At 34.7% G+C, this 9,572-nt stretch overlaps 1 protein-coding gene across 1 annotated transcript; it reads right to left on the reverse strand.

Annotated features, from left to right (window-relative positions):
- Positions 1-4,433: 4,433 nt before the first annotated feature.
- LOC125203773 (glucomannan 4-beta-mannosyltransferase 9-like) lies at positions 4,434-8,001 on the reverse strand. Its single transcript, XM_048102214.2, has 9 exons — positions 7,486-8,001; positions 7,312-7,410; positions 6,837-7,089; positions 6,416-6,526; positions 5,867-6,003; positions 5,639-5,752; positions 5,288-5,487; positions 4,971-5,192; positions 4,434-4,878 (listed from the first exon to the last, which is right to left on the reverse strand). Exons 1-9 carry the CDS (start codon positions 7,789-7,791, stop codon positions 4,710-4,712), a joined length of 1,611 nt encoding a protein of 536 aa, XP_047958171.1. The 5' UTR covers positions 7,792-8,001; the 3' UTR covers positions 4,434-4,709.
- Between the last annotated feature and the right edge of the window lie 1,571 nt (positions 8,002-9,572).

Below are 9,572 nucleotides of genomic sequence, written 5' to 3' on the forward strand. Positions count from 1 at the left end.
CGGAAATAAGGCGGAAATTGTTGTCAAATCTCTCCTATTAATTGAAGAATTCGAATTTACCTTGTTTCCCATTACTTGGAGGATACTTTTTTACCAATTATAAACCTTTTTCTAGCCTATATATACCCCATAACCTAATTCATAATATTCATCTCAGAGCCTTCAACCCTCTCCATCTCTGTACTTCTTCCATACCATAATTTTTCCATCTTCCATTGGAGCGAAGCTCTGCAGATCCAGGAAAGAGAAGACTGAAGATTGCATAATTCAATCTTGGGTTTTGTTTTGTTTTTCTTCATGTCTAGTACTTTTTGTTGTTTTACTTGTCTATGTGTATTAAACATCTTTTGTAGAATTTTTGGTATACATGCTATGATTTTGAGTTATTAATTCAATTGTTTTTCCTTGTTAGCTCTTGTAGTTATTTCGATTTCTCTTGTGCTTATATATTTGTTTGATTGACCATCTTATGAATACATGTGGATTTTACTATAATACCTGGGAAGTGAGTAGTTTAATTTGAAAGATGAGAAATTGACGTCTTTGCCAATAAAATCGGGAGATTTGAGCCTTCGAATGAAGCAAATTTATCTTAGGAGCTTTTAGGAGTTGTTGCCTTAGTCCTAGGAAGGACACTTCGGTTTTAGGTAGCAATCTACAAATTATATGCTTCGAGAGAAGATATAGTTTTACATCTGTGATAGCTTAGTAACTCTAGAGGCCGTAATTCAAGGAAGTCCTTTGGATATTAGCTTTTGATTGTGGTTCCTAAAATTCTACATTCCTTAGCCTGTTTTGTATATTATTTATTTTTATGTTTTCTGTTATTTGTTTATTTATTATTGTCTAGTTTATAAATCAACCCAAAATTCTTGTGTCTCTAAATAGTATATGACGCTTAGTATATGATGGACAGTTGCGATCTTATTCCTTGTGTTCGATATCCCGGTACTGACCTTTAGCTATACTAGATCTACCTTGTACACTTGCAAGTATTTTTAGTGCTAATAAATAGTGCATCACTACTAGATGGAACTCCACATATGATTGTTTGAACTCTACTTTGCAGCATATAGATTATTTGATTGATTTTTTTAGGACTTATCCCGTTGCTGATTTATATCTATCGCATGCATGTTGGGAGCAAAGCATGAGTTTGTTTAAATTGTTCAAAGGTTTTAAAAATGCGACTGTTGAGTTATCGGGTGTTTATTATTGCACATCTGTTCGTGTTTTAGAGCATTGCATGTATATATCACTTGGTTTTAAGACGGCTATGAAAAATTTCGTCTCAAATCCGTGTGTTTTATATTATATGAGACAAATGGCTTAAGTATTTCAGTGAGATTCCAACGGTGTTTTTGATTGCAAAGGTTTTAGATCCGAAATGGAAATTAGTCGGTACCTTGAAGATTTTAGAATTTTATTACTCCCTCCGTTCCATAGTAATGGAGGCAAAACTTTTCGACACGGAGATTAAGAAAAATTGTGTTAGGTGAGTTAAGTAAAGAGAGAATAAAGTGAAAAATGAAAAAGGTAGAGAGATGAAGATAGAGAAAAGTAAGAGAGAGTAAAGTATGTGTGAAAAAATGTGTTGACTTTTACTAAAAAGGGAAATGACTCTATTACTATGGAACATACGGAAATGGAAAACGCCCCTATTACTATGGAACGGAGGGAGTACAACAATTTGAGTTCTATTGATCTTCAACCACTTCGGTGTTTGCAATCAGATGACAATGAGGACAACAACATACGTTTGTCCGAAACATTCCAAATAAACCTTCCCAATCTATCCATCATCAAACATGCATTTGAGTTTGAGTTGCGAACTCTCTTTGCCGAATACGAAGCCAAGTACAACAGTACCCACCAAGTGAGACAACGGACCACCCCTCAACAACAACACAGTTTTGGGTTCTTTCAAGTTGATGACCCCGACGCACAATCCCAATTTGCCGACCTATACGGTTACACCACCAGCGGCAGTTCGTCGGCAAGGACGGTAAGTGAGTTAGATTTATATTTTGACTCACGCTTTTCTTTTGAATGAAGATGAAGGTATCGTTCCCAACCAAATCGACGTCCTCGATTGGTGGGGAACACATGAGAAAGATTTTCCCATACTTGCATCAATGGCCAAGGAGATTTTTTCAATTCCGGCTTCCACTGTCGCCGTCGAGTCTGAAAGCCACCATGTTACTTGACGATTGGTGTTCGGCTGACATTAGAGACCAAGAGCTAGATTGGAACACGACCCAAGTACAAAACGACCAAGACTACTACCCCAACGAAGAAGAACAACAACAAGAATGAGGTGGAGTGGGAGGTCTACCGCAGATTGCCGAATAGGTAAGTAAGGTAAGAGAACTACGTGGACTTGATTCCTTAATGTAATTGAGCATTAAGGATACGTAGGCAACCCAACTTAAATTTTAAATTTAAGTTGGGCTCAAGTCCTTTTTCCTTTATTTTTTTTTTCAATTGTTTCAACTTTAAAATATACAAATACAATTATATAATTGTATTTGTATATACTCTAATCGGTGAAGAAGACTTCTCCATAAGACTAAATCCGGGAGACTTTTGACAATTCTACCATGATTGTTGATGGTTAAATTAAACTCAACAATTAAGGTTGAATTGCTAAAGGTATCCTCAATTTAGCTATCTAGAAATATCTCCTTCGCCGACTAAGAATATATATATATACTATCTATTTACATTTATAATTTATTGTTTTTTACTTCAAGTTTTTTTATTTAAATTGTTATACAAGCTAACAAGCATGTGTTATGTTATGTATATAATATATTTACAAATTACATTCATAATTCATTTATTAATTATTATTGTTTAAGTCTTTTGACTCTTTTGTAATTTCAATTTTCAACATTTGTATTTGTAATATCGACATACCGTTCAAATTTGTATAATTATATCAATAAAATTCCAATTGTCCAACTCCAATGTCGATTTCTAGTCTACTCCATTTGTCAATTGTCATTCTCGTTTTATTTATTTATTCGATAGTACAAGACTACAACTACAAGGTGTAATTTGTAATTAGTATTATAAATGAATAAATAATAAAAAAAAAGAACTTAAACCGGCGGTCCAAACCGGAACCAGTCGAAACCGTCTGGAAACCGCCGGTCTTGAACCGGCGTTGAACCGCGGCTGAACCGATTCATGAACCGGAACCGCCGGAACCTAGGTGGGCCGGTTCAGGTTCGGAATTTTTTCGAATCTGAACTGGCGGTTCTAAACCGGGAACCGGCGATTCATGAACCATGGTGACGTCTAGTTGTTAGTAACGAAGCCAAAAAATAATAAAGACTGATATAGACGATTTGAAAACTAAAATAAATATAAGTCGTACTAGTATATTAAAACTGTTGAATAATTGGGATGTAGCACTAAAATTAAATAGTAGTAACTGTTAACTTAATGTATATAAACGTAATAAGATAAACAACATGACAAAAAACTGAAAATAGTTGACATTACCAACCACAAAATTGAAATAAAGATATAAGGAGAAAACAAGTCACATCATTCAAAAAGATATTAGTAAATTAGCTAAATGGAGGAACGTTGAATAAAAGGGTAACTAAGTGGACAAAACGAATGTAAACATAAATATAAAAATCAAACACATGTGATTAGTTAGCACTTATCCATTTGATTCAGTGCAAGTGTGATTCGCATTAATATCTCATAATTAATAATCAAGTAGTATTACAAGTGAGATCCGATCTAATGGCATGCTTATGGAACAAAGTCTTTGTCTGGTTTGTTTTGTAATTTACTCCCACAATTGGTAGGAAATATCGTATATAAATCGTCCAACTACCCTTCAACGGAATAGTATATCTCGTGAACGTCACCATTTTAAAATAAGAGAGGTCACATTGTCACGTGATCCTAAAAGACAAAACAATAAACACTACTACTATTGGCTGGAATCTACTTTGTTTTTGTCCGAATTCGGTTGAAAAGCAAAAATTGGGAAAAGAAAAAAGAAGAAAATATGTATGGGTATAAGATAACTTTACGGATTATGCAAATTTGGAACTATTTTAGTAATCTGTAAGTGAAAATGTAATTAAATGCAAATTCTATATATCGTACAAATTTTAAATTATAATATAGATATTTAGATTTTAAGATTTGATTTCAATAGATGATAACAGAAAATGACAACATTACGTCAATAGTGTCAACCGATTGACATTATATTGTCGTTCTCGGTTGACGTTATTTGTCATCTATTTATATTAAACCTTAAAATTTAATGATTTAGATAATAATCTAGTGTTTGTAGGAAAGACTCAGTTTGGATATCACTAACCTTTGTAAGTGAGTGGCTATCAATAGATGTTTGTACCGTATTAGTTTCCGCGTGTAAAGGTTTGTTACACAAAGATACATTATCAAAGGTGGTCCCCACTATCTCAGTCTCATATAGTAAATCATAATCCATATTCTTATTTAAGAATAATGAGATCATCAATGTTACATATGCACAATTTATAAAATAAAATTGAGCCCCACTATCTCACTATCATATACTAGCGGGCGTTTATTACAATAATACAATACACGTGACAAAATGAATAGCAATTGTGAGCTATAACTCTTATGCTTGAATTTAAAAGAATTACTTAATATACTAATATACGTAAGACAAAAAAATAGAAATGTAATTAATTTGAGGAGGATGGGACAAATGTGCCCACGTAGCCGAATCCCATGACGAAGAATGCGATTGCTTGAAGTAAGAGGTAGATGAAGAAGTGGTATTTCCCATATATTAGATCGTAACACCCACAAAATAGTAGGTAGCAACCGAATCCAAGCTCTAAGAGATTTAATCTGAATTTTCACCACAATTGCATTATAGGAGAGTATTAGATCACATTAATTTAATCACACATAAATAAAAGTAATGATGTTGATGAGCATACCTATCAATGAACTTGAATCGTCTTTGTTGTTGGGTTGTAGCGGCAGGTTTGGCCTTCACCGCATCGTCAACGGGTTTGATCTTGAGAGCGTCACCAAGTTTTTCAGTGACAATCCACTCGTTCACTCTACCCACCTCCATTAACCCGATGAATGTGCCTTTCGTGCGGTGTAGTGCCATCACATTTTCGAATACGATCCAGAAAACAACCAAATGAATTGACCTAAATACAATAATAATATCAACATATTTCTACATATTAATATATATGACAATAGATTGTACGAATGAATGTCAAGTAATTAACATAAATTGAACCTGGGAGTGCTGATTGCATTGAGGATGGTGATGATAGTAGGAATGTAGACTGCACCCCATTTTGGGATGTAATAGTCAGGTACAAGAACCGCAGCAGGAAGTACAACGCAATAAAACACGAAGGTCACTATATGGGCTATAATCTTTCTCACCAAGAAGAAACTGTATATTACGTGAACCTTTGTCCATAATGTAACTTTCTGCATCCACCCAAAAAAAACTAAAAATATTAATTACTGTCTATACAAAGTGATTCGTTACTAACTTTCTTAAATTGCTAATTTTGTAAACTCATTAATACAGTATATTGAAAATGTCAACATTTATCTCATTCATCTTATATGATCTAACCTCATTTCTTATAATCTCCAAGAGCATCTTTCGGAATAAATTGGCGGGCCCACAAGACCAACGATGTTGTTGGTATCTATAGGCCTTGAACGTGCTAGGCAACTCATTTTTCACCTACAACAATTTATTTTACTGTTAGTAATATTATAGTGCATCCAAATTTTTTAGTGTGAGTAATATATACTGGTTCCAGTTCTGTTTTAATTTTGCTGTTCCGATTTAACGGACCTGAAGAGTGCCAATGTAGACGAATTTCCATCCTTTAAGACTAGCACGAATGGCCAAGTCCATATCCTCAACTGTGGTACGATCTTTCCAACCACCAGCCTCCTCAATTGCTGCCATTCTCCACACCCCAGCAGTTCCTATTAAATTCCACAACACCCACACATTTAATTCACTCGGTTGCAATCATACAGATCTGTCCATAATTATGAATATCTATTCTATCATAGTAAAATCTATAGGTGCCATCTTTTGTACCAACGGTACTCTACAATCTACCGATATTTTTATAGTGCAAGCAACTACTCCCTCACCTCTATTAAAAATAATTTTTATTTCTATTTTAGTCAATTCTCATAAAAATATTTTTCTTCTGTTTTTAGCAAGTTTTTCTATCTTATAAAATGGACTCTCTTCTCCACTAATAATATTTTAGTCGCCTTTTTCTTTTTACATCTCTCTTATACTTACTAATTTCATATTAAAAAAATGTGTTGTGTCCAAAGTCTCTATTTTTACGGGATGGAGGAAGCATCAGCAGTGATTGATTACCATTGAATCCAAAAAAAGCATAAGTAGATGAGCCAACTTCTTGCTCCACTGTGAAATGATAGTTGAGCGACATTTCTTGTATTCTCGTCATCAAGCATTCGTTCGCATTCACTGAAAACAAAAATTAATCATTTTCACCGAATTTTGATATTATCATCTCCATTATTGGTATGTGCTTTTACGGTCGAACATCAATAATGAAAATTTACTAGAGCACATGCGTTGAACAGCTCCAAAACACCTTTTTTCAAAGAATCAAATATATATGTGTGGTGGGTAATAGATTCTAAGATGTATAGTAGTAGTAGTACTTAATTTATGATATGATAAGATGGGCACGTGATGTCGATTAAGTAGCAGCATCATTAATTAACATGTAATTAAGTTATATATAAGACAAAAAAAAAAAAAAAATATTTACCGAACTTCCAGCGGGCCTGCACGAGGCCAATTTGGGGGTTGTGAACAAGGAACGGAATGGTCCGGTGCAGGAAATCCGGCTCGGGTTGGAAATCCGCGTCGAATATGGCCACGTGGTCGCATTCTTTGACGTAGGATCGCTTCAGCCCTTCCTTAAGAGCTCCGGCTTTGTATCCATTTCTATTGTCCCGAATTTCATATTTAATATTTACCCCTTTACTCGCCCATCTCTGGCACTCTGTCTCCACCATAGTCTGTGTGAACACAATTGCAAAATTCAAGTCAATGCTGCTAGTTGTTAATTAAAACTAAAAAATATATTACAATTATTCCACTACATTAGTGTAAAAAGAGTACTGAAATCACTATATCAGTCTCATGGGCCCTTCCTCCTATTGCCAATTGGTTTTAGGATGGAACCCATAGAATTCTATCACGTCTGCATTCAGACAGTTGTTATGAATTTTGCGACAAACCTTGATGGCAGGGTCGGTAGAATCGTCGAGAACTTGAACAATGAGGCGGTCGGAAGGCCAGGATAGACAGCATGCAGCTCCGATGGAGAGCTGGTAAACCTATTGACACAACTTTTAGCGCAGTCTGTAAGGTAGAAAAGATAGATAAGGCAAAACATGCACATTTTAACAGACCTCTCTTTCGTTGAACATAGGGATTTGGACAAGAATCATGGGAAAGGCGAGGTTCCCCTGCTCCAAATCCTCTTGGAGTGGCTCAAATTTGTACCTGGTGCCCGGTTTCCGGCCCGAGATTTTAACAATGGCAATAACGATGGCCATGTAGACGCGTTCGACGAATAGCATGACCGACATTATCAAGCAGACGGCCATGGAGATGTCGAGCAACGGCACCAATACCTTGGACGCCTTCACCTGCCCCAAGACTAGCATCAATTGCTCCTCCGCGCCGGAAATCGCTACCTTCGAAACCCACTCCATTTTGGTGGATTTCTACACTCGAAATTCCACTTTTTTCTTTTTGTTTCAACCACAGCTGTTGAGGAAATCTAGATCTATTACCACGGTGTGTGTGTATATATATAGTGTTTCTTTTTTGTGTTTGGGGAAAGTGTCACTTTCTTACAAAAATGAAATGGGGAAATGAGCTGGAATGTCAGAAAACACTAGCTACAAAAAAGTCAGAAAGAATGAAAAAAAATGAATTGACTTAATAAGGATATAGCTCAATAACTACGACGGCACACACACACGCACTCACTTTCTCTCACTGAAAATGAAACGAAGGGAAATAATTTAAATAGAGGTTAAATGAAGATTGAAAGAAGATAGAGATAACCTACTCATACTAGTAATTGTTTTTGTCTTAAACTACCAATGAACTTTGCTGTTTTTTCCACGAGGCAGTTGGATTGTAAAAAAAACAATTATTGTTCGGACACAGCAAAAAATTGAACAATTTGAGGGTGGTTGTTGTAGCTGTCAATTTAGTGAACACAGCAAGATGGGTTTGTGCCGTTTAGGCTCACGTCCACTACAACATGTTTAATAACAGTACTCTCTCCGTCCCCTTCAAATGTCGTTTTCCTTTTCAGTCTGTCCACACAATGTCACTCTCTATGTCTAGAAATAAATCTCTCTTTTCTCTATTTCCTTATTAAAATATTCAATTATCATTTTCTCTTTACTTATTCTATTTAACAATTTATCCTAAAATCTCGTGTCACTCAAACATGTAGACATTTTGAGTGGGACAAGAGAGTGGTATAAATATCGGAAGCATTCTTGAAAACAAAAATAGGCAACTAGACATGGCGAGTGGGAAATGCATTACACATGACAAACGGGACCTACGCTAACACAAGTTCTCGGTCGCTATTCGAATATTCTTCTCTTCTTTTCTAATTACGTCCTCTTTAGTTACATTCATGGAAAGATAGATAATAGTATGACTAAAATTACCGAGACAGCTTTATTTTGATATGTTTACCCATTCCAAAGGAAGATTACATTATTTTGTATGGAATGAGTTGTAATGAATTATTAGGTGAGTTTATTGATGTGACATCCTCAGTCCATTATTTAAAGAGTCATTTTGACTCGGCACGAATTTTAAGAAAATGTTTGATTTTGATAGGAAAAGTAAATGGAGAAAGTAAATGGTATATGAGATCCATTTTTAATACTCTCTTCGTCCCATAAAATATATGCACTTTTCATTTTCGTTTGTCCCAGAAAAATATGAGCATTTCCATTTATGGAAAGTTGCCTACAACTCATTACACACATACATCAATTTATTTACAACTTATACCACCATAACCCACTATTACAACTCATTAAACACTTGGCATCGTTAGATAGCTATGTCATGTTTTGACTAGTCATGATACAACCATTGATAGTTATCATAGTTTCAATTAGTTAACTTATCTTAATTGGATGTTTGGTAGCTAAAGATAATAGTGTGTTATCCTATTTAGACGTTTGATACAACAAGTTATAAATAAGAAAATTAATTATGATTGTTTAAATTATCCTCATTAATTTAACTTAATGACTAAATTATCCTCGTGTCTTGCCCAAATATTTTTCCTACATGTATTTGGATATTTATTGGAGCTATAATAAAGTTGATCAGTAGAATGAATTCAGGCCATTCAATTTTGATATAGGTTGAAGCTGATATAGTAAGAACAAAAAATGATTTCTATGGCAAAATTTAAAATACTACTAGCATTTTAAAAAATAGAGCATTAGAA

This window comes from Salvia hispanica, chromosome 6, assembly GCF_029641045.1.
Source record: "Salvia hispanica isolate PSC_SH4W2 chromosome 6, Shi_PSC_v1, whole genome shotgun sequence".
NCBI classification, from domain to species: domain Eukaryota; kingdom Viridiplantae; phylum Streptophyta; class Magnoliopsida; order Lamiales; family Lamiaceae; genus Salvia; species Salvia hispanica.

Excerpts from the sequence above, each read along its gene's own strand:
- LOC125203773 (XM_048102214.2), bottom strand. The coding sequence starts at position 7,791 with ATGGAGTGGGTTTCGAAGGTAGCGATTTCCGGCGCGGAGGAGCAATTG. Across the intron at positions 7,411-7,485 it reads CTATGTTCAACGAAAGAGAG|GTTTACCAGCTCTCCATCGG; the intron begins GTCTGTTAAAAT and ends TTGTGTCAATAG. Across the intron at positions 4,879-4,970 it reads CGATTCAAGTTCATTGATAG|ATTAAATCTCTTAGAGCTTG; the intron begins GTATGCTCATCA and ends GTGAAAATTCAG.